Raw genomic sequence first — 25,427 nt, forward strand, 5'->3', positions numbered from 1 at the left:
ACGGAGGGGCAGAGGATGCTGAATGCTCCAAGGTCAGACCCAGGAAGGTGGAAGCTGTGTGAGCTGTGTGTCCTACAGACAGGCTGCTCCCAGAGAGGAGGCTCCTGCAGAGTCCTGACTGGCTTTGAAGGGAGCAGTTCCAGAGCATCGCCCAGGGACTCCGGGACAACTGGTGGTAGCGGTGGGATGTACTGCACCCCGCGGATGGTGCTTCCTGCAGTAAGTGACTGGGGAGCAGTAAAACGAAGGGGGATTGATGAGGACCAGGCGTGCTGAAGGCTCAGAGAGGAGCGGTTTCGGGGGGCGGTTAACCCCTGGGAGTGTGTGACCAGCGAGAAGGACTGTGCAGTAATGGGGTCCCCCTGGGGACTGCAGTGAGCAGTCTCAGGGGAGGAGGAGCCTGCAGCTTGGCCCTGGGAGAGAGAAGGACTTTTGCAATAACAGGGTCCCCCCTGGGGGATTGCAGTGAGCAGTCCCAGGGGCGGAGGAGTCTGCAGCTCGACCCTGGCAAAGAGAAGGTGACCTCGAGAAGGGCTGGCACACTAGGGGTTCTCCCTGGAAACCGTGGGGAGCTGAGAGCACACAGGCCTGTGAGTCCACAGCAACTTGGGAACAGCGGAGTGACGGCCTCTCACCGTCTCCTTAAGAAGGACATTGTAACCCTGTGCAGAAAGAGAGGGTTGAGTGTTGGAAAGTTCACCAAAGCACAGTTCATCGTGCAGCTGGAGGAGGATGACCGCTCTAAGGAACAGATTCCTGACCCCAAATGGGGCTATAGCAGGATCTGGGAGCAGCGGGAGTGGGAGCCAGGCATCGCCAAGACTCCTGTCCCCGACCAGACGGGGGTCTTCACGATCGGGTTCCCGATCTGGGGATCGAGCCGGACGGGATTGGAGCTGAGTCCGAGAGAGCAAGAGGACTGTGGGAGACAGCGAGAGCCCGAGAAAGAGCTGCAGAAGCAGCAGCAGCATGAACTGGCGGTGGGGGAGCGGAGAGGTCTCGGGGACCTCCCCGGGGTGAGTGGGGATAGACCCCGGGGGGCCAGTTCCGCAGGGAACCTCGAGACTAAATTGCTGCCCCTGGTTAAGGAGGGGGGGATGTGGATGCCACCTCACTGCCTTTGAGCAGGATGGTGATTTGAACCAGGGGGACCCTGCGGAAAAGCCCCGGTGTCTAGCTCCCTTGCTGGGTCCCAAGGCCACAGACTCCGTCAGCCAGATGGTTGGGGATGTGGACAGGCTCCCACTCCTGACCCCAACCTATGTGTCTGTGTGGAGTTTCCTGGGGCCAGGCCCCTCGGACCCCCAGTGGGAGCGGAAGGGGATGGTCAATGGGGAGACATTCCTGCGGTGGCGAGATCCTGGGACAGAGAGAACTGGTGTCAGGCCCTGGGTGGTGCAGCCTCAGAGGCTGAGGGCCTGTGTGAGCTGGGTGAGGGTCCCAGGGACGAAGCCCCTCGCCCTGCCTATGGCCCAGATCCCTGTGCAGACCCAGGAGGGGTGGGGCTGGCTGGTCGTTGGGGTTCTCCAGGACACCGGCTGCGAGACCCTGTTATGGGGTGACTGTGTCTCTTTGGGACAGGATCCAGGCCCTGTTCCTGTAACGGCCAAGGGTTTGAATTTGAATCCAGGGAACCAATCGGCGGAGAGGGAAATGGTCAGTGAAAATGCAGATGACCTGGCTGGCATGGGGGAGGAGCGGCTAGGCTCAGGATACCTGCCTGCCTGTAACCAGACCCCTGGGGCTGGGTGGGACAGAGAGATGCTCCCCGCCCCCTTGCACACTGGAGAAGGGGCTCAGGCTGGCTCTGATGCAGTGAGGAAAGCAGAGAGCTCCCTGCCTACCCCACTGGGACAGCAAGGGCAGCGCTGAGCACAATGGGAGCTGAGACCCCAGCTGAGTGGGGGGAGACACAGGCAGGGCAGGGGATCTGTTGGGAGTGGCAAGGTGCTTAGTAAGGAAAGTTTGGATGAGCCTAGGCAGTCTTGTGAGCTGATGGCTGTGTCTAGTCAGCAGGGTGGGAAGGCGAGGAGAGTGGAAGATGAAAGTCCCTGGACCTTACCTGTTAGCTGGGTGGAGAATTGGGACAGTGAAGGAAACGTGCCTGTGTCTGTCAGGGGTATTGACTTGCCTATGGAGGGAGCTACCCCGATCTCCAAGCTGTTGTCTGTGACCAGCCTTGTGTGCTGGGACCAGGGGAATGAGATCCCAAGCTGTGTGTCTGGGAAAGGAGAAAGTGTGTCCGGCTCTTCTTTGTCTGTGGAGCAGACAGAAGGGGCCTTTCAGCCTGTGATGGTTGAGGGGAGTGCATGAGGTAGGCATCAGATACGGTGCTAGCATTGAGCTTCCGATAGTCCACACAGAACCGGACCAACCCGTCTTTTTTGGGGACCAGCACCACCGGCAAGGCCCAAGGGAGGGATAGCTGCGGGGAAGGGATAGCTCAGTGGTTTGAGGATTGGCCTGCTAAACCCAGGGTTGTGAGTTCAATCCTTGAGGAGGCCATTTAGGGATCTGGGGAAAAAATTGGGGATAGGTCCTGCTTTGAGCAGGGGGTTGGACTAGATGACCTTCTGGGGTCCCTTCCAACCCTGATATTCTCTGATTCTATGGCTGGATCACCCCCAAAGCCAGCATGTCACAGACCTCTCTTTCCAGGTCCTGAGCAGTTTTCCCTGTGACTCGGAAGGGGGAGCATCTTATCGGCGGGTGCGACCCTGTCTGCACCCAGTGGACAGTCAGATTAGTGCGTCCAGGCTGGTTGGAAAACAGCTGTCCGTACGGATGCAGCACCCCCCTGACCTCAGTTTGCTGGGCAGGGGTTAGCTGATCCGAGAGGGGAATTGTTTGCAGGGGGGAACCAGCTTTGGTCCCAGGGAATAGATCTACTAAAGGGTCATCTCCCTGCTCCTCCCACTGTCCGCACACGGCCAACACCACATTCCCCCTAGCATAATATGGCTTCATCATATTCACATGGTACACCCGGCGGTGGTGCGCCCGGTTCGACAGCTCCACCACAGAGTTTACCTCATTGAGCTGCTTGACGACCTTGAAAGGGCCCTCCCAGGCGGCCTGTAGTTTGTTCTTTCTCACGGGGATGAGAACCATCACCGGATCCCCGGTGGCGTAGGCACGGGCCCGCGCCGTGCGGTCATACCAGACCTTCTGCTTCCTCTGGGCTCTGGCCAGATTCTCCCTGGCCAGGCCCATGAGTTCAGCCAGTCTCTCTCGGAAGATCAGGACATACTCCACCACTGACTCTCCATCGGGAGTGGCCTTCCCCTCCCACTCGTCTCTCATCAGGTCCAGGGGGCCCCTCACCCTCCTTCCATATAACAGTTCGAAAGGCGAAAATCCGGTAGACTCCTGGGGCACCTCCCTGTACGCGAACAGCAGGTGAGGTAAGTACTTGTCCCAATCCTGCGGGTGCTGGTTCATAAAGGTTTTCAGCATCATCTTTAGCATCCTATTGAACCTCCCCACCAGCCCATTGGACTGGGAGTGGTATGCAGAGACCCAGCTGTGCTGGACCCCACATTTCTCCCACAAGCACCAGAGCAGGGCCGATATGAAGTTGGAGCCTTGGTCTGTCAAGACTTCCTTGGGGAACCCCACTTGGCTGAAAATGGTCAGGAGCGCATCGGCCACGGTGTCTGCTTCAATGGAAGCTAAGGGCACTGCCTCGGGGTAGCGGGTGGCAAAATCTACCACCACCAGAATGTATTTCTTCCCCGACCAGGTCGTCTTGCTGAGAGGTCCCACGATGTCCATGGCCACCTTCTGGAAAGGCTCCTCTATGATGGGCAAAGGTCTCAAAGCCGCTTTCCCCTTGTCCCGGGCCTTCTCCACCCTCTGACAGGGGTCACAGGATCGGCAATACTGCCGGATTAAAGACCCCGGGCCAGTAAAAGTTCTGTAGCAACCTCTGCCGGGTGCGCCGGATTCCCTGGTGCCCTGCGAAGGGGATGTCATGGGCCAGGTACAGTAGTTTGCGGCGATACTTCTGGGGGACCACCAGCTGCCTCCTGATCCCACAGGACTCCACTTCCCCTGGGGGAGCCCATTCTCGGTACAGGAACCCCTTCTCCCACAGGAACCTCTGCTGGCAGCCTCTCCTCATGGTCCGTCCCACACTGAGGTCGGCCAGGTCCCTGAGCTTCCGCAAGGAGGGATCTTTCCTCAACTCGGCCTGGAACTCAGCGGCTGGGGAAGGGATGGGGACCGGCTCCCTCTCACCGGCCGGGTCTGAGTCCACAGCCTCTCCGAGCCGTGCCCCTCGGTGCTCCCTCCCCACCAGGGTAGGGTCCTCCGCCTCTGGTGTGGTACCCTCCCCAACATCAGGGTGCAGTGCCCCTCGCCGGCTCTGGCTACGGGTCACAACCAGGGCGGTCTGGGGCATGCTTGGCCAGTCCTCTAGGTTCCTCCCCATCAAAACCTCAGTGGGCAAATGGTGGTGCACCCCCATGTCCTTGGGGCCCTCCTTGGCCCCCCATTTCAGGTGTACCCTTGCCACGGGCACCTTAAATGGGGTCCCGCCCACCCCCGTCAGGGTCAGGTAGGTGTTGGGCACCACCCGATCTGGGGCCACCACCTCGGGCTGGGCCAGCGTCACCTCCACGCCCATATCCCAGTATCCATTGACCTTCCTCCCATCCACCTCCAGGGGAACAAGGCACTCTCTCCGGAGGGACAGCCCCACATCCACCGTGTAAACCGAGCACCCTGAGTCCAGAGCCTCCAGCCCTCTGGCGGAGCTGGCCTGGGGTACTCTTCCCTCCTGCTCAGCTGGTAAGCTGCCAGTCCCCCTTGTCTGGGCCGTCTGCCCCTCGTCCAGCTGGGTCCCTACCCAGTTAACCCTGTGCAGCTTCGGTCTGCTCAGTCTGTCCTTGAACCTGGGGCACTGGGTCCGTATGTGGCCTCTCTGGCCGCAGTAAAAGCAGCTAATGTCCCTTTGGTCCCCTTGAGCTGGTCGGTTGGTCCTGACACCTGATGTTCCCCTTGGGAGGGGCTTTTCCATGTTCCCCCTTTGGGAGGTCCCAGGGTGACTCTCTCTCTGCATCATGGCGGACCTGTTCTTTTGGGACTCCTCCCTCCTACCCTCTGTTCACAAACTCGTCGGCCAGCTGCCCTGAACATCGCGGGTCCTCTGGCTTTTTGTCCACCAACCACAGCCTCAGGTCGGAAGGGCACTGTTCATACAGTTGCTCCAGTATGATTAGGTCAAGCAGGTCCTCTTTAGCTTGCGCCCCAGCTGTCCACTTGTGGGCATACCCCTGCATCCGGAGGGCCAGTTCTAGATATGTGACCTCAGGGGTTTTACGCTGACTCCGAAACCTTTTCCGGTACATCTCGGGGGTGTCACGGAGTGTGGGGGAGTCCAGGGCCTGCACCCCTCTTCCTGGGATTCACTGAGACTCTCAGCCAGCCAGTAAAATGGAAGGTTTATTGGACAACAGGAACACAGTCCACAACAGAGCTTGTGGGTACACCCAGGACCCCTCAGTCAAGTCCTTCTGGGGGAGCAGGGAGCTTAGACCCCAGCCCTGGGGTTCCCTGCGTTCCACCACCCAGCCCCAAACTGAAACCAACCCCCCCAGCAGGTTCCCTCCTGCAGCCTCTGTCCACATTCCTGGGCAGAGGTGTTACCTCCCCCTCCCCCTCCCGGCTCAGGTGACAGGCTCTCAGGTCTCCCATCCCCAGGGCACATTCCCAGGTCAACACTCCCCCCTCCCTGCTGTGTCACATTGTCACATCTCTCCCCCCTTCAAGACTGAACTGAGCGGGGTCACTCTGACCAGTGACCTGGGGAAGTTTGGGGCCCCCTCTCCGGGACAGCGCGTCCGCTATCATGTTGGCACTTCCCTTCACGTGGACCACGTCCATGTCGTAATCCTGCAGGAGCAGGCTCCATCTCAGGAGCTTGGCGTTGGCTCCTTTCATCGGATGCAGCCAGGTCAGGGGAGAGTGGTCGGTGTACACGGTGAAGTGTTGCCCGAACAGATAGGGCTCTAGTTTCTTGCGGGCCCTCACCATGGCCAGGCACTCCTTCTCGATGGCCGCGTAGTGTTGCTCCCGGGGTAGCAACTTCTTGCTCAGGTACACGATGGGGTGTCTCTCCCCCTTTTCATCCTCCTGCATTAACACCGACCCCAGTCCCGTGTCGGAGGCGTCGGTGAACACCATAAAGGGCTTGTCAAAGTCTGGGTTTGCCAGAACTGGGCCACTGACCAGAGCCTCCTTCAGCACCCAGAAAGCCTCCTGGCACCGCTCAGTCTGGACCACCTTGTCTGGCTTCCCCTTCTTGCATAGCTTGGTGATGGGGGTGGCTATGGCGCTAAAGTGGGGCACAAATCTTTGGTAGTATCCTGCCAACCCAATAAAGGCTTGGACCTGCTTTTAGGTGTGGGGAGCGGGTCAGTCTCTGATCACCTCCACCTTAGCTGGTTCTGGCTGTAGGCAGCCACTCCCCACCCGATGGCCCAGGTAAGATACTTCCGCCATCCCCACCTTGCACTTCTCCGCTTTTACAGTCAGCCCAGCCCCCTGGAGTCGGTCCAGCACTTGTCTAACCTGGGTCACCCACGTGGTCCACCCAGGTCTGGCTAAAGACACAGATGTCATCAGTATACGCCACGGCAAAACTCTCCATCCCCCTCAGGAGCTGGTCCACCAGGCGCTGGAAGGTGGCCGGTGCTCCCTTGAGGCCGAAAGGCAGGGTCAGGAACTCATAGAGCCCCAGAGGGGTGATAAAGGCCGATTTCAGCAGGGCATCTGCATCCAGCGGCACTTGCCAGTAGCCCTTTGTAAGGTCCATGGTGGTAAGGTACCGAGCTCCTCCCAGCTTGTCTAGGAGCTCGTCCGGCCTGGGCATGGGGTAGGCATCAGATACAGTGATGGCATTGAGCTTCCGATAGTCCACAAAGAACCGGACTGACCCGTCCTTTTTGAGGACCAGCACCACCTGCGAGGCCCAAGGGCTGGCAGATGGCTGGATCACCCCCAAAGCCAGCATGTCACAGACCTCTCTTTCCAGGTCCTGAGCAGTTTTCCCTGTGACTCGGAAGGGGGAGCATCTTATCGGCGGGTGTGACCCTGTCTGCACCCGGTGGACAGTCAGATTAGTGCGTCCAGGCTGGTTGGAAAACAGCTGTCGGTACGGATGCAGCACCCCCCTGACCTCAGCTTGCTGGGCAGGGGTTAGCTGATCTGAGAGGGGAATTGTTTGCAGGGGGGAACCAGCTCTGGTCCCAGGGAATAGATCTACTAAAGGGTCGTCTCCCTGCTCCTCCCACTGTCCACACACGGCCAACACCACATTCCCCCTGGGATAATATGGCTTCATCATATTCACATGGTACACCCGGCGGTGGTGCGCCCGGTTCGACAGCTCCACCACATAGTTTACCTCATTGAGCTGCTTGACGACCTTGAAAGGGCCCTCCCAGGCGGCCTGTAGTTTGTTCTTTCTCACGGGGATGAGACCCATCACCTGATCCCCGGTGGCATAGGCGCGGGCCCGTGCCGTGTGGTCATACCAGACCTTCTGCTTCCTCTGGGCTCTGGCCAGATTCTCCCTGGCCAGGCCCATGAGTTCAGCCAGTCTCTCTCGGAAGATCAGGACATACTCCACCACTGACTCTCCATCGGGAGTGGCCTTCCCCTCCCACTCGTCTTTCATCAAGTCCAGGCGGCCCCTCACCCTCCTTCCATATAACAGTTTGAAAGGTGAAAATCCGGTAGACTCCTGGGGCACCTCCCTGTACGCAAACAGCAGGTGCGGTAAGTACTTGTCCCAATCCTGCGGGTGCTGGTGCATAAAGGTTCTCAGCATCATCTTTAGCATCCTATTGAACCTCCCCACCAGCCTATTGGACTGGTGGTGATAAGCTGAGGCCCAGTTGTGCCGGACCCCACATTTCTCCCACAAGCACCAGAGCAGGGCCGATATGAAGTTGGACCCTTGGTCTGTCAAGACTTCCTTGGGGAACCCCATGCGGCTGAAAATGGTCAGGAGCGCATCGGCCACGGTGTCGGCTTCAATGGAAGCTAAGGGCACTGCCTCGGGGTAGCGGGTGGCAAAATCTACCACCACCAGAATGTATTTCTTCCCCGACCGGGTCGTCTTCCTGAGAGGTCCCACGATGTCCATGGCCACCTTCTGGAAAGGCTCCTCTATGATGGGCAAAGGTCTCAAAGCCGCTTTCCCCTTGTCCCGGCCCTTCCCCACCCTCTGACAGGGGTCACAGGATCGGCAATACTGCCGGACCGTGGTAAAGACCCCGGGCCAGTAAAAGTTCTGTAGCAACCTCTGCCGGGTGCGCCGGATTCCCTGGTGCCCTGCGAGGGGGATGTCATGGGCCAGGGACAGGAGCTTGCGGCAATACTTCTGGGGGACCACCAGCTGCCTCCTGATCCCACAGGACTCCACTTCCCTTGTGGGAGCCCATTCTCGGTACAGGAACCCCTTCTCCCACAGGAACCTCTCCTGGCAGCCTCTCCTCATGGTCCGTACCACACCAAGGTCGGCCAGGTCCCTGAGCTTCCGCAAGGAGGGATCTTTCCTCAACTCGGCCTGGAACTCAGTGGCTGGGGAAGGGATGGGGACCGGCTCCCTCTCACCGGCCGGGTCTGAGTCCACAGCCTCTCCGAGCCGTGCCCCTCGGCGCTCCCTCCCCAACAGGGTAGGGTTCTGCGCCTCCGATGTGGTACCCTCCCCAAAGTAGGGACGCAGTGCCCCTCGCCGGCTCTGGCTACAGGTCACAACCAGGGTGGTCTGGGGATTGCTTGGCCAGTCCTCTAGGTTCGCCCCCATCAAAACCTCAGTGGGCAAATGGTGGTGCACCCCTATGTCCTTGGGGCCCTCCTTGGCCCCCCATTTCAGGTGTACCCTTGCCACGGGCACCTTAAATGGCCCACCCCCGTCAGGGTCAGGTAGGTGTTGGGCACCACCCGATCTGGGGCCACCACCTCAGGCCGGGCCAGCGTCACCTCCGCGCCCGTATCCCAGTATCCATTGACCTTCCTCCCATCCACCTCCAGGGGAACAAGGCACTCTCTCCGGAGGGACAGCCCCGCGCCCACCCTGTAAACCGAGCACCCTGAGTCCAGAGCCTCCAGCCCTCTGGCAGAGTTGGCCTGGGGTACTCTTCTCTCCTGAGCAGGTGGTAAACTGGCAGCCCCCCTTTTCTGGGTCGTCTGCCCCTCGTCCAGCTGAGTCCCTACCCAGTTAACCCTGGGTAGGTTGGGTCTGCTCAGTCTGTCCCTGAGCCCGGGGCACTGGGACCGTACGTGGCCTCTCTGGCCACAGTGATAGCAGCTCAGGTCACGTTGGTCCCCTCGAGCGGGTCGGAGGGGCCCGACGCCAGGCGTTCCCCGTGGGAGGGGGTTCTCCCTATTTCCCCGCTGGGAGGCCCCCTGGTGACCCTCTCTCTGCATCGGGGGGGGCCTGTTCTTTTGGGACTCCTCCCGGCTACCCCCTGACCAACTGTTCACAAACTCGTCGGCCAGCTGCCCTGCGTGCTGGGGGTTCTCGAGCTTTTTGTCCACCACCCACAGCCTCAGGTCGGACGGGCACTGATCATACAGTTGCTCCAGTACGATTAGGTCCAGCAGGTCCTCTTTAGCTCGGGCCCCAGCTGTCCACTTGCGGGCATACCCCTGCATCCGGTTGACCAGTTGTAGGTAGGTGACCTCAGGCGTTTTACGCTGACACCGGAACCTTCTCCGGTACATCTCGGGGGTCAGCCCAAACTCACGGAGCAGGGCCTGTTTGAACAGTTCATAGTCCCCTGCCTCCGGCCCTGTCATCCGGCTGTACACCTCCACGGCTTTGGGGTCCAGTAAGGGGGTGAGAAACTGGAGCCTGTTCGCAGGGTCAACCCTGTGCAGCTCACAGGCATTCTCAAAGACCGTCAGGAAGCTATCTATGTCCTCCCCCTCCTGAACATGGTCACCCGCCCATAGAGGGCGTCTATGGGGTTGTGTATAGGGTGTCGGGGGGGGTGTTCTTGTGTGTATAGGGGTTTGAGGACGTATCACAGGGGTCGGCAACCTTTCAGAGGTGGTGTGCCGTGCCTTCATGTATTCACTCTAATTTAAGGTTTCACGTGCCAGTCAGACATGTTAACATTTTTAGGGAATGACCCTCACTGTTAAAAGGTTGCACCAGAAATGGCCCCACCCCATCGTGTCCGAGGGACTGGCACAGTGACAGAGGCTGCAGCTCCGGCTCCTGGGGGCAGCTCTAGGAGTCTCAGTAGAACAGACTCCCCTGCCCCCTGAGCTCTGTCTATCTGCCTCGGGCCCTGTACGGCACATCCCCGAATGCCTGAGCTGGACCATTGCTCTGATCTGGGACGGCAATTCCTTCCTCCCTACAGTATCGAAGGGTCACGGAGCATCCGGCACCAGTCCAGGCCCTTGGAATCACGGTGACCCACGTAGGGGGCCCACACTTACCCAGGCAGGCAGCAATCTCATTCCAGATGCTCCGGTTCCCCTGTCCGGTACATGTGATCACGGGATGCGAGGGCTCAAACCCCTCAGGGCAGCTCAGGGTCACTGGGTGATTATCCCCCAGCGTCAGACATCTCCCAGCCAGGCTGCCCCAGCCCTCACTAACACCACACCCCTTTCCTCTGGCAGAGAAATGCCCCAGGCCCCAGTGGGACCCCAGACTCCGGTTTGTGCCAGACCGGCCGTTTTATGGCCAGAATGAACAGACGACACTGAGCTGCCCTGGGGGGTCCCAGCCTTCGCCCTCTGTGATCAGATGTGTGAGACAGGGTCAGACCTGGAGTGACTGGGCTAGGTGGGACCGGGGCACATGGCGCCCTACCACAGGGAATGTTACCTGTCCAGGTAAGTGAGGACACAGCGGCTCTCGGCCCTGGCCAGCTCCCTGCTCACGCGGCTGGAAACCCAGCTGGGGCGTGGGGTAACTGAGAACCGTCTGGGCGCACACAGAGCAGGGGAGCGGGGAAGGCCTGAGGTCAGGGGTCAGTGCCTGTGAGAGGAGGCCACGAGGCCAAGGCACATTGGGGGGGATGGCGGGGGGGGGCTTTAAGGGTATTTTTTAAAGACTTGTAGCACTTGAAGCCAGCAAAGCCCCCTTGGGCCCAGCCAGCCCATCCCCAGGCCAGGGCAGGATTGTTCCCAACAGGGAGTTCCCCAGCGTTCTGAGCGGCCCAGTGTTAACTGCTCCCTCCACACCCCCAGAGAGGATGCCACTCCTGGGGGGCGGGGGTGTCCCTGTCAGGACGGCGCCAGGCTGGACCGGAGCTGTGCTCCATCGAGCCCCGGATCCTGGGTCCAAACTAGCAGCTTCAGACAGAGACGTAGGAACCCCCCAGGAGGGAGCGATGGGGTCACCTGCCCCAGGGAGAGTCCCCACCCCCCAGTCAGAGGTTGGCTCATGCCCTGGAGCAGGAGGGGCAGGTCTGCTCCCAAACATTTCTCCTGCTGTTCAGTCTAAGCTCTCCTCGTTCCACCCGGTGCGCCCAGCTACAGTCCCCCCAGATCAAGGCTGTCTGCAGACTCAGGCAGACATCACCGCATCACTCACACTCAGGGCACTTTTCAAGTTCTTCTTTGCAGCCCACCGAGCTTGAAGCAGTGTTTTAATGAGCGTTGGGATTGTCGTTATCCGTGACAGGGCCTTAGGCACGCGCCTGCAGTGCCTGGGCCATAAACCAGCCCTGCCCGGGGCATGTCCGGCTCCTCTGACACGGAGCCGCGCCCTGGGAGCCCAGCAGCACCCCCTGTTTTCAACAGCCCCTCAAGCCACTGTGAGTGGCCTCTCGGGTAATATTTAAAAACCACACACTCCAGCAGGAATGCTGGAACCACCCCTGCTCTGCCCCTTCCCCCCAAGACCCAGCCCCGTTCGCTCGCTGCTATTCCCCTGTCTCCCCTGCCCGGGTGGGGAGAGACTCGCCTGCGGAGCCACCGCTGGGAGCTGCAGCGCCCGACACAGGTAGGAGGCAGCCCCGGCTGAGGAGGGGCTGGCGCGGGTGGTGACTCAGCACCTCCCTGCCGCCCCCACCCGCAGTAACTGGACTTTGCGTGTCCGGTCAGCAGGTCTGGCAATCCCAGCATGCACTCTGCTGCCGCTCGGGACCGCATGGCGCAAGGCCTGTAGTCTCCATGGGCTGCGTCCCTGTCCCACTGCAGCCTGCATGTGCCCTGGGGCAGGGAGCTCCAGCTTCCAGCTCCCTCAAAGGGCTGTGTCCTGCTTGGCTGCCGAGCGACGGAGGTACGGACGGGAGCACCGGGGGTGTTTGCAAAGGGGGTGAGGTTTCCTGGAAGAAAAGGAAATCAGGCTTGGATCAGAACCCCCTCCGGGGCTCAGTTAGGCGATACTGATGGTAATCCTGTGTCCTCTGTGGTGCCTTCCACCCGAGGAGCTGAGATGTTGGTGGGTTTGGCCTCTCACCCCGCTGTGGGTGGGGAGCAGGGGCTATTTGACTGGAATGCCTTTGCAGAGCTCTGTGCATGCGGAAAGGGCAGGAAAGTAACCCTCATGCTGGTGCTTATTCTCTAGTGACCCCCCGGATCATCCCAGGGGCCCTGGAGATTTCACCCGCCACCATCAAACTGCACTGGACTTGTGAACCCCCCGAATCCTGCCACAGCAGCTGGAAGATACGGGCCCAATGCTGGCTGGTTGGACCCCTGTCAGGCCCCTGCCGGAGACCACAGCACACCACCAGCGAGCAGCCATTACAGGGACTGGAAGGAACAGTAACGTGCAGCTCCCTGCACCCCTTCACCTCCTACAGAGTCACCATCTCTGGGGGCTACCCAGCGACCGTCCTTTATAGCCAGCAGGTCCACACGAGTGAAACAGGTAGGGGAGGTGGGGAAGTCACCCCGTGGCTGTGAATCCTGGGCTCGCTGCTGAGCATGGGGGCAGACGGGCCTCAGTCGCTCTGCAACTCAACCCCCCTGTCCGACGAACTGAGCAGGCTTAGCTGGTGATCGGGGCCCTGCCTGGAGGTTGGAGGGGGGGCTCAGGAGAAAGGGGTGTGGGGCTCATTACAGTAAACAGAGTCCCCCAACCGCATCTCCCTCCCCATCTCCCCAGAACAGCCCTGTGGGGTGAGCCTGGAACCTGAGGCTCGGTGTGGGGGGATCCCACGGTGTGTTCGGGGCTCTGAAGGCCCAGGCGTGGGACGGTTGGGAGAAGAGCCACTAGCTGCCCTAGCCCAGCTGGTCGGCTGCCCACCTTCCCAGCAGTCCGTCCATCCAGTCCAGTCCCGGTACCACGCCCCTCACTGTGGTGTCTGAGCCCCTCGTGCAGCCAGGGCAGGGGCAGGAGCTCTGTGTGTCTGCTGCCAGGGGCTGTCAGGGAGGAGCTGTAGGACGCTGCCAGCTCCTCATGCCCAGCCAGCCAGCATTGCCCAGGAGAGGTGGCAGGGCCTGGCCCTCGCCCTCCTGCAGCAGGGACCACCCAGAACGGTGATCCCTGTGCCGGGAGCCCCCGATCCCACAGTGCTCTGCACAGGGTGCCTCATCCTTGGGCCCGGTCAGTGACCTGGGATTCCTTCGCTTTCAGCCCCAGACCAACCCAAGATTGAGCCGCTGGATCCCAGCACCAAAACCTTCAGGTGGAAACAGCTGCCGCCCTGCAAAGGGGCGATCGTCGGGTACCAGGTACCGGGGCAAGCGACTCGCTGGGATGCCTCTGGAGGGTGTCTCAGCCCGGGGCACGGTCTGAGTGGGCAGGGACAGCGAGAGAGGGAGGGAGATTCAGGGGGCATCGTCCAGGTGTCATTATCCATTTCTGCTGCCCTTCCCGCAGCGCCGAGCCCTGCCCCAGAGTGAGGGGCATCTCGCCCCCACTCTCCAGCTGCTCCATGGCCCTCCCTAGGCTTTCCCCCTTTATGGCCAGTTGGGAGTTTAAAACTACCCAATCCCTCCTGTCTCCAGCATTGCATCCATCTTGCTGCGAGCCCCTGTGCTGCGGGCTCTGACCCAGATCCTGCGAATGCAACATGCAGCTCCGTGCCCCTCTGCTGCGGGCTCTCGCCCGTCCCCTGCCTGGCACAGCATGCAGCTCCGTGCCCCAGCACTTCCCCGGGGGACACTGACAAATGGGGGACCCCTGTGAGGGGGAGCGGCCCTGGGCATTCCCCCTACCTGAGCAATGCCCCTCTTGCTGCCCAGGTGGCCATGCTGGCTGCCGCAGAGGAAGAAGAAACTCCCGGTGCTGCTGGGCAGCTCTGCCGTGCTGCAGGGGGAGGGAGAGAAGGAGGGTGAAGTCCCTGCTGGCACAGGTGAAGTCCCTGCTCAGACAATTCCCTGCAGCGTGGGGCTTGTGCCCATTGTCAGGTGGGGCTGGGGGTCAGAACCGCTCCTCTCCAGAGCCGCGTTCCTTTCTCTAGCTGAACATCACGGCCAGGAGAGAGTACAACAGCAGTTTCCTCGAGGTCGAGAAGGTGCGAGTGAATCAGTCGGTCGCCAAGTACCTGCTGCACCCCTGGAGACACGGGACCAACTACACGGTGACAATCCAGGGCCTGACGGCTGCCGGCCTTGGGCAGGAGTCGCGCTGGGATTTTGAAACCAACATCTCTGGTAGGGGCCTCCCTGCTCTAGGATGAGTCTGAGGGGGCCGAGGACCAGGGCACGGACCAAAAGCCACTCCCTGAGCTCTCTGGCGTGGCTCCCGGCCCCTCTCCTTTGTTGTCATCCTGTGACAGGGCCTTCGGCACGCACCTGCAGTGCCTGGGCCATAAACCAGGCCTGCCCCAGGGCATGTCTGGCCCCTCTGACAGGGAGCCGCGCCCTGGGAGCCCAGCAGCACCCCCTGTTTTCAACAGCCCCTCAAGCCACTGTGAGTGGCCTCTCGGGTAATATTTAAAAACCACACACTCCAGCAGGAGTGCTGGAACCACCCCCGCTCTGCCCCTTCCCCCCAAGACCCAGCCCCCGTTTGCTCACTGCTATTCCCCTGTCTCCCCTGCCCGGGTGGGGAGGGACTCGCCTGCAGAGCCACTGCTGGGAGCTGCAGCTGCCCAACTGCTTTTGTAATGAGCCACCCACTCCCAGTCCGGCTTGGCCAATGTACATGGCAGAGGGGCATTGCTGGCACAGGATGGCATAGATCACATTGGTAGATGTGCAGGTGAACGAGCCCCTGATGGTGTGGCTAATGTGATTAGGTCCTATGATGGTGTCCCCTGAATAAATATGTGGACAGAGTTGGCATCGGGCTTTGTTGCAAGGATAGGTTTCTGGGTTAGTGTTTTTGTTGTGTGATGTGTGGTTGCTGGTGAGTGTTTGCTTCAGTTTGGGGGGCTGTCTGTAAGCGAGGACTGGCCTGTCTCCCAAGGTCTGGGAGAGTGAAGTATGGTTTTCCAGGATAGGTTGTAGATCGTTGATAAGGTGCTGGAGAGATTTTAGCTGGGGACTGTACATGATGGTCAGTGGCGTTCTGTTATTTTCTTTGTTGGGCCTGTCCTGAAGTAGGTGACTTCTGGGTACCCGTCTCGCTCTCTCAATCTGAGCAGTACAGTACAGTATAGCCGGGCCCATGAGACTGCAGACTCTGCAAACTAACGGTGTGAAACTTCTTGCTTAACAAACTGTTTGCTCAGATGTTATTGGTGATTGACAAGCTATGTGACACAAGCATAAAAAGGGGAAAAGTTCTGAGTTACGTGGACTCCTCATGGACACATCTCAAGATCCCCAGGAGCAGACAGAAGGCCGGCCACTGGAAATCAGTTGTTGACTCTGACGCAGTGGACTAGGGCCAGGGGCCATCTGCTGGGGGCCTTAGGGTCTTGCCACACCTCGTCCCAGAGAGGAGCAGAAGAGAAGTCCTCCAAGCAGCCTAGAGTTACTGCAGGGGAAGCAGCCAATCAGAGGGACTGCAGGAGTGACCAATCAGGGGCCAGGAGAGCCATATAAAAAGGAGCAGAAGAGACAGAGTCAGTCAGTTGCTGCCTGGAGCTGGAAGAGGGAAAACTGGGTTCCTGGCTGGCTGACTGGAAGAGCAGCAGGACTAGGGACAGCTCAGGGAAGGCTGCGCCCAGGGAAGGCTGCCAAAGACTGGGGTAGCGAAGAAGGAGCTCCTGGCTGACTGCAGGGAGTGAGCAAGGCTTGAGCCCAGAGCCTAGCCAGACCAATGAAGGGTACTGTGATGGTGCCGGTTGGCCTGGTTAGAGACTGAGCCCAGGGAGAGCTGCCGATAGGACTCACCAGTCCAGGGAACCACAATGGGCCCCGTTGGACTGTTCTAGAAGGCAGTGTCTCCTGGGAGGAAGCCTTGGTGGAGGGTAAAGACTGTATACCCTGGAACGGGTTTGTCTGTTCTGTTCCACCTACAGATAGTGTGTGCGACTGAGGGCTGAGTCACTGAAGACCTGTCGAAGAAACCATCAGCCGAGGGATGGGGGGCGCCCATGAGAGGTGGGTCCCACCCCATTCCAAGAACTAAGAAACTGTAGGTTGACACCAGACCAGAAGGGGGTGCTTGTGAAAGGTGGGTGCTGACCCTGTTACACTGACCCACTCGAAGATCCCTCCAGACCTTTGGGGTAACTGTTGGTTTGGGGGGCTCTAACTTGTTGCTTATGTGTGTATGTGCTTGAGACTAAATAAAGCAGAAGTTGTAAGTGAAAGCACTCTTTTGTTGTACTGCTTGTGCCAACCATCTCTCAGATGGTCTGCTGTGTCCCCATTGATTTATTTCTTGACACCACCTCGCAAAGAGTAAAGTTACCAAGCGCTTTGGGTTCAGAAAAATCCTGGGGAAGTGTCAGGAGTGAACTGAGAACAGAAACAGAAGGAAAACAACAACAAAAGTTGCAGAGAGAAGGAACAAAGCAACAAAGGTTGCAGGATCTCATCAACACACTATTCTTCAATGCCCCAGAAAACTTCAGCTTTGACAGATCTTCCCAGTGGACAGAGTGGATGCCATATTTTGCAAGATTTCAAATTGCAAACAAACTCCACAAAGACACCGGAGATATACAGGTATCAACTTTAATTTATGCTATGGGGAAGCAGGCAAGCATATCTTTAAATGCTTTGACTTTACTGAAGACATTCATAAAGATGACTATGAAAGGGTCCTGGCTATGTTGGATGCATACTTAATACTTCAGAGAGATGCGGTTGATGAAAGAGTGTGTTTTCATCAGAGAATCCAAGAACCAGGGGAAAATGTTAAATGTTAATAAGAGCTCTGCGTGCATTGGCTGAAAACTGTGATTTGGGGGAATGCAAAACATGAAAATAGCAGAGACAGGCTGGTAACTGGGTTAACTGATAATAATGTTTCACAGCAACTGCAATTAAACACAGACTTAACCCTACACCCAGCTGCACCGACAGCAAAGCAGTCTGAGCTGCTGAGACAGCAAAACCAAGCACAAATGACCAAACATGAAACACAAGAACCTAGCTTATAAGCGGTAAAGAGACTCAGCATGACTGTTAAAAGTAATGATCATAAAACCCCTGAGGAAAGGAGAGAGAACCCCCAGGCTAAGAGGGACAGATTCCTGTCTACATGCACAAGGTATGGAAAAAATCATATACCAAGAGATGATGCATGTCCAGCCAGAGGCACACGGTGTAATAAATGCATGAAATATGGACATTTTGCAGCTGTTTGCTGCACCAAAGCATTGAAGGAGTTGATTCGTGTCAAGGTTCCTCCCCCACTCTGAACTCTAGGGTACAGATGTGGGGACCTGCATGAAAAACCTCCTAAGCTTATCTTTACCAGCTTAGGTCAAAACTTCCCCAAGGTACAAAATATTCCACCCTTTGTCCTTGGACTGGCCGCTACCACCACCAAACTAATACTGGTTACTGGGGAAGAGCTGTTTGGACGCGTCCTTCCCTCCAAAATACTTCCCAAAACCTTGCACCCCACTTCCTGGACAAGGTTTGGTAAAAAGCCTCACCAATTTGCCTAGGTGACTACAGACACAGACCCTTGGATCTTAAGAACAATGAACAATCCTCCCAACACTTGCACCCCCCCTTTCCTGGGAAATGTTGGATAAAAAGCCTCACCAATTTGCATAGGTGACCACAGACCCAAACCCTTGGATCTGAGAACAATGAAAAAGCATTCAGTGTTTTCCAAGAAGACTTTTAATAAAAAATAGAAGTAAATAGAAATAAAGAAATCCCCCCTGTAAAATCAGGATGGTATATATCTTACAGGGTAATTAGATTCAAAAACATAGAGAACCCCTCTAGGCAAAACCTTAAGTTACAAAAAAGATACACAGACAGAAATAGTTATTCTATTCAGCACAATTCTTTTCTCAGCCATTTAAAGAAATCATAATCTAACACATACCTAGCTAGATTACTTACTAAAAGTTCTAAGACTCCATTCCTGTTCTGTCCCTGGCCAGAGCAGCATACAGACAGACACAGACCCTTTGTTTCTCTCCCTCCTCCCAGCTTTTGAAAATATCTTGTCTCCTCATTGGTCATTTTGGTCAGGTGCCAGCGAGGTTACCTTTAGCTTCTTAACCCTTTACAGGTGAGAGGAGCTTTCCCCTGGCCAGGAGGGATTTCAAAGGGGTTTACCCTTCCCTTTATATTTATGACAACTCGTATTACAGACAACCAAGAGCCCTTGTTTCTGGGATCTAGCACTTGTGATGACACAGAGCCTGCCTGGAGAGTGAAACTGAATATTCAGGGCAAGACTATTAACTTTGAAATGGATTCAGGAACTGATGTCACAGTCATCTCAGAAGGGATTTACAATCACCTTCAACCTCTCCCAGAGCAGAAGTCACCTTATGCAGCTCTAACTAGCCGTGGAGGTATTCTGAACTGCACAGTCTACCACAGAAACAACATACAAAGACAAAATTCAGCGTGGTAGCCATGTTTGTCTGTATCAGCAAAAATAACAAAGAGTCCTTGTGGCACCTTAGAGACTAACACATTTATTTGGGCATAAGCTTTCATGGGCTACAGCCCATTTCATCAGATGCATTTAGCCCACCAAAGCTTATGCCCAAATAAATGTGTTAGTCTCTAAGGTGCCACAAGGACTCCTCGTTATTTATACAAAGACAAAAGCTATGCATCCAGAGTGTACGTGATCAAAGGACCATGGACCAACAGTCTTCTCAGCCTCAGTGTGGCAGCCGTGATGGGCCTAGTGAGAAAGGTGGAAGAACTCGATGGAATATTTGGTGATATCGGAATTTTGAAAGAAGACCCCGTACAAATCACCTTCTAGGACAATGCTGAATCACACAGTGTACATACACCTGGCGGGATTCCTATCACACATATTCATATCCCACTTCATAGAGTGGAGACTGAGTTAAACATGGAGCAGATTGGCGTAACTGAGAAAATCTCTGAGCCAACAGCAACATGTCCCCCAGTGGTACCAGTTACAAAGAAAAATGGAAAAATATGCATCTGTGTGGATCTTAAAACACTTAATGAAGCAGTTGTGGGAGAAAATATCTCCTAACGCTGGACAGCTTCCTTCCCAAAGTGAAAACAGCTACAGTATTCTCCAAGTGGATGCATCAAGTGGATTCTAGCAAATTCCTTTAGCCAAAGAAAGTGCTATATATTTATCACAGCCTTTGGGATATTCTGCTTGTGAAGATTACCTTTTGGGATGTTTCAGAGTAACAGCCGTGTTAGTCTGTATTCGCAAAAAGAAAAGGAGTACTTGTGGCACCTTAGAGACTAACCATGCAGTTTCCACAGTATGCATCCGATGAAGTGAGCTGTAGCTCACGAAAGCTTATGCTCAAATAAATTGGTTAGTCTCTAAGGTGCCACAAGTACTCCTTACCTTTTGGGATGACCACTGCACCTGAAATTTTTCAGAGAAGGATGGAAGAACGGTTAAGAAACACAAATGGAGTTTTAGTTTTCATGAACGATATTTTGATATATGGATCATTGATGGAAGAACACAACAAAACCCTCAGTGAAGTCGTAAGCCTAATTAGTCAGTCTGGACTGAAGCTACACAAGGAAAAATGTGTTTTCCACCTACCCCAACTCAAGTCTCTGGGACAGACAGTAAACAGATGGAATCATAGAATCATAGAATATCAGGGTTGGAAGGGACCTCAGGAGGTCATCTAGTCCAACCCCCTGCTCAAAGCAGGACCAATCCCCGACTAAATCATCCCAGCCAGGGCTTTGTCAAGCCTGACCTTAAAAACTTCTAGGGAAGGAGATTCCACCACCTCCCTAGGTAACGCATTCCAGTGTTTCACCACCCTCCTGGTGAAAAAGTTTTTCCTCATATCCAACCTAAATCTCCCCCACTGCAACTTGAGACCATTAATCCTTGTTCTGTCATCTGCTACCACTGAGAACAGTCTAGAGCCATCCTCTTTGGAACCCCCTTTCAGGTAGTTGAAAGCAGCTATCAAATCCTCCCTCATTCTTCTCTTCTGAAGACTAAACATCCCCAGGTCCCTCAGCCTCTCCTCATAAGTCATGTGTTCCAGACCCCTAATCATTTTTGTTGCCCTCCACTGGACTCCTTCCAATTTTTCCACATCCTTCTTGTAGTGTGGGGCCCAAAACTGGACACAGTACTCCAGATGAGGCCTCACCAATGTCGAATAGAGAGGAACGATCGCATCCTTCGATCTGCTGGCAATGCCCCTACTTATACATCCCAAAATGCCATTGGCCTTCTTGTCAACAAGGGCACACTGTTGACTCATATCAGCTTCTCGTCCACTGTAACCCCTAGGTCCTTTTCTGCAGAACTGCTGCCGAGCCATTCGGTCCCTAGTCTGTAGCGGTGCATGGGATTCTTCCGTCCTAAGTGCAGGTGTGACGATGTGACTCAGCAGGGAGGGGGGAGTGTTGACCTGGGAATGTGCCCTGGGGAAGGGAAACCTGAGAGCCTGTCACCTGAGCCAGGAGGGGGAGGGGGAGGTAACACCTCTGCCCAGGAATGTGGAGGGAGACTGCAGCAGGGAACCTGCTGGGTGGGTTTAGTTTTCAGTTTGGGGCTGGGTGGAGGAACACAGGGAACCCCAGGGCTGGGGTCCAAGCTCCCTGCTCCCCCAGAAGGACGTGATTGAGGGGTCCTGGTTGTACCCACAAGCTCTGTTGGGGGCTGTGTTCCTGTTGTCCAATAAACCTTCTGTTTTACTGGCTGGCTGAGAGTCTCAGTGCATCCCAGGAAGAGGGGTGCAGGGCCTGGACTCCCCCACACTCTGTGACAGCAGGACTCTGCACTTGTCCTTGTTGAACCTCATCAGATTTCTTTTGGCCCAATTATCCAAGTTGTCTAAGTCCTTCTGTATCCTATCCCTACCCTCCAGCGTATCTACCACTCCTCCCAGTTTAGTGTCATCTGCAAACTTGCTGAGGGTGCAATCCACACCATCCTCCAGATCATTTATGAAGATATTGAACAAAACCGGCCCCAGGACCGACCCCTGGGGCACTCCACTTGATACCAGCTGCCAACTAGACATGGAGCCATTGATCACTGCCTGTTGAGCCCGACAATCTAGCCAGCTTTCTATCCACCTTATAGTCCATTCATCCAGCCCATACTTCTTTAACTTGCTGGCAAGAATACTGTGGGAGACCGTGTCAAAAGCTTTGCTAAAGTCAAGGAACAACACGTCCATTGCTTTCCCTTCATCCACACAGCCAGTTATCTCGTCAAAGAAGGCAATTAGATTAGTCAGGCATGACTTGCCCTTGGTGAATCCATGCTGACTGTTCCTGATCACTTTCCTCTCCTCTAAGTGCTTCAGAATTGATTCCTTGAGGATCTGCTCCATGATTTTTCCAGGGACTGAGGTGAGGCTGACTGGCCTGTAGTTCCCAGGATCAGTCCTAGCCCTGAGAAAATAAAGCAATTTGAGAATTGAATGCATCAGCTAATGTACCAGAACTGAATCGTATATTGGGGTTGGGAAATTACCTTTGCTGATATCTACAAAATCTTTCTCCAGTGACAAAACCATGGAATGAACTGTTAAAGTCCAACAGTTTGGACCTCTGGGGGCCAAATTAAGAAATTGCCTTCAAAAAGATCAAAGAAGTGATCTCAGGAGCTCCAGTTCTCAAATGCTATGATGTGAACAAACCCACAGCGGTTGGTGCAGATACAAGCAGCTCTGACCTAAGTGGTTCACTGTTCCAACAACATGGCTCAGAGTGGGAGCCAGCAGCATTTTGCTCTCGCTCACTCACAGAAGCAGAAAAACGATACACACAGATTGGCAAGGAATGCCAGGAAAGTGTATGGGCATTTGAGAACTTTTACAGATATCTGTGTGTAGACTGGATTCGTTTGCACTGATAACCGATCATAAATCACGTGTAACGCTCATCAGTGGAGAAGACCTGGACCAAGCATTGCTGAGATGCCAGCATCCATTGCTAAGGTTAACATGATTTAACCCAATTACTCCGTATGCTCCTGGGAACAATCTGGCAGTAGCAGACACTCTGTCACAGACCCCATCATCACGCACTCTGTGAGCTCGAAGATGACATAAAGGCATACGTGGATGCTGTGGACACATACAGACCAGTATCAGGAAGGAGACTACTCCAGTTACAAAAAGAAACCTTGACAGACACGCAACTTCAGGAAGTTCTAAGTTACATTAGGGGTGGCTGGCCCAAGTGTCTAAAGGATACAAAGGAACTGACAAGAGACTACTTTGTGGTGTGTGGACAATTAAGTCAGTCAAATGAACTCATGATTTAAAGGCAATTGCATTGTGATTCCAAACCATATGAGAGGAGAAATCCTAAACTTCATCCATGAAGGACATCAAGGATTAACAACTAAATGCCGTGAATGGGCCAACCAGTCAGTGTAAAGTATCCGCATGTGAACACTGCAGGACTAACAGACCACCACACTGCAAAGAACCTTTAATAACACCCCTGCCAAAGAGACCTTGGAAGAGACTTGCTGCAGATTGATGTGAAGTCACAAGACCTCATTATCTGGTCAATGTGGACTATTTTGCCAGGTAAATAAAAATAATATACTTGATACTCATAACATATTGCAGTGTTATTGGGGAAAGTGAAGTGCACTTTTGCTCAATTTGGTATTGCAGAACTAGTGACGGACAACAGACCACAATTCACTGCAGCAGCATTAAGTCATTCTGAATTAAATCTGATTTTACTCCTATCACTAGCAACCCACATTACCCACAAATAAATGGAGAGGCTGAGAGAGCTGTACAGGCAGCCAAGAAAATCCTACAGCAGGAAGATCCACTCCTTGCTCCTCTCAGATCAACACCACCAGCAGCTACTGGATATAGCCCAGCACAACTCCGGATAGGAAGACAGCTCAGAACGACTGTTCCAGCTTTGGAAAAGAATCTGTCTCCAAAGTGGCCAGACAGGAAAAGAGTAGCCAAATTGGCTAAAAAGGCAGAAAGAGCTCATGAACACTTCTGCAACAGATGAGACAGTCATGCTTTGAGGTGCAATTCAGGCCAGCGAGAGGTTCTGTCACAGCTTCTACTGAGTGCCCCAAAATGCTTCTGCTTCTTGTGGCTCCCAGACTGGGACACACATGGCTAGCAGCCGGCATGCGCCTTGTGCTGTGGAAGCCTCCCCGCGCGGATCCAGCAGAGCTGGCAGCAATTATCACAGGCAGATTCTTGTCTTTACCAGACTTGTTTAAAGTTAGTAGGTGGCCCCCCCACCCTCCCACCCAGAGTCCCCAACTTTGCCAATCCTGTGCGCCCTGCAATGCCCAGACCTCTGCTGCAACATTCAGAGAAATAACGTCCTCTGTTTATTCCTTTAAAGAGACAAACCCAACCATTTGCCCCATTAACTGGAGTTAACATTCACTTGAATTGAAACACAGCACTGTTGATTTAGATTAACAGCAAAACAAGTTCATTAACAAAAGAAGATAGGATTTTAAGTGAGTTCAGGAATAAGAAATAAAGTTAGAAATGGTTTCAAGCAAACAAAAGTAAAAATCTGCATCTAAAAGTCTAAAACTTAATCAAGCAAGGTACAAGGGTTTTGTTTAAGGTGTCCGTTCTCACCCTCGGTCTTCCAGTATGCTAACGGCTGACCATCCCACCCACGGGATCTCCTCCAGAAGCCCAAAAGTGCTGGTTGCTTTGTTGTCTTAGGTGAAGGAGAACTGGCGGTTTTCTGCCCCTTGCTTTTATAGTCCAGTGAAACTGTGAAATGGATTCTTCTGAAGGCTCCCCCTCAAAGTAAAGTTTACTCAAGCTGCGAGGAAGGTGACGTGGAGTCAGGTGGTGATAGAGGCTCCATGCTGTCTTCCCCCCCTCCCCCCGCGCTGCTGTTTGCTAAAATGCAAATTGTTCAGTTTCCTGCAGTCTCCACCCCCTGTTGTCTCGATGGTCCAGTTTACTGCCTATATGCAAATTGAGGCAAACCCACTTCCCTTTGTTTATGTTAGACCTGTTTAACAACTTTACTTAGGCAAGGCTGGCAGGTCTTAAACATGTGCAAATAGCATCCTACAGGGAGTAACCATAACTTTACAGATAATGGTGCTACATACATTGTACCATGATGTTATTGACCAGTGAGTGAGTTATTAGTTTTCCAACCACACCTCACAAGGCCTATTTTATACAATTATTACAATGGTGTGTAGGGTGTGAATACAGGGTGCCTAGCTCACAGTCACTCAGAGAACTGCCAGGTCTAGAACCTGATGACTGTTCGTGTTAAATCAGATGGAGAAAAAGGATGGAGAACTCCAGCTGTCGCAAAGACAAAGAATTCAGTGCCCAGCTCTTATGTGATTGAGACCAGCAGTGGAGAGTTCAACAGAAACCATCAACATCTACAGTTTGTTCCTCAGAAAGAGCAATTAATGGTTTAAACTCTCTACAGCTGGCAGATGGAGAACAAGAAGATTCCAGGATTCCATACTGACCACAGCCGTGCATCACAGCTAATGGACAACCCGACGAGCGAGTTGTTCCATGTTTGGGTGTCTAGTTAGAAAACAAATGTCTCTGAATCGTACATAAGAACATAAGAATGGCCATACTGGGTCAGACCAAAGGTCCATCCAGCCCAATATCCTGTCTGCCAACAGTGGCCAATGCCAGGTACCCCAGAGGGAGTGAACCTAACAGGTAATGATCCTCTCGCCTGCCATCCATCTCCACCCTCTGACAAACAGAGGCTAGGGACACCATTCCTTACCCATCCTGACTAATAGCCATTAATGGACGTAACCTCCATGAATTTATCTAGTTCTCTTTTAAACCCTGTTATAGTCCTAGCCTTCACAATCTCCTCAGGCAAGGAGTTCCACAAGTTGACTGTGCGCAGTGTGAAGAAGAACTTCCTTTTATTTGTTCTAAACCTGCTGCCCATTCATTTCATTTGGTGGCCCCTAGTTCTTATGGGAACAAGTAAATACCTGATAGCGATTGTGAGGGGCA

General features: G+C 54.8%; 1 protein-coding gene across 1 annotated transcript in view; it reads left to right on the top strand.

The window, feature by feature from the left end:
* The window catches only part of LOC311521355 (uncharacterized protein), a 47,881-nt gene that overhangs the window by 7,153 nt on the left and 15,301 nt on the right, over positions 1-25,427 (top strand). Inside the window, exons 2-4 of the mRNA XM_084629634.1 lie at positions 12,545-12,850; positions 13,559-13,656; positions 14,388-14,580. Of these exons, the coding sequence (XP_084485760.1) occupies positions 12,545-12,850; positions 13,559-13,656; positions 14,388-14,580 (597 nt within the window). The remainder of the gene's footprint in view (positions 1-12,544; positions 12,851-13,558; positions 13,657-14,387; positions 14,581-25,427) is intronic.

Source organism: Lepidochelys olivacea, assembly GCF_965140295.1.
Source record: "Lepidochelys olivacea isolate rLepOli2 genome assembly, chromosome: 5".
Classification (NCBI taxonomy): domain Eukaryota; kingdom Metazoa; phylum Chordata; order Testudines; family Cheloniidae; genus Lepidochelys; species Lepidochelys olivacea.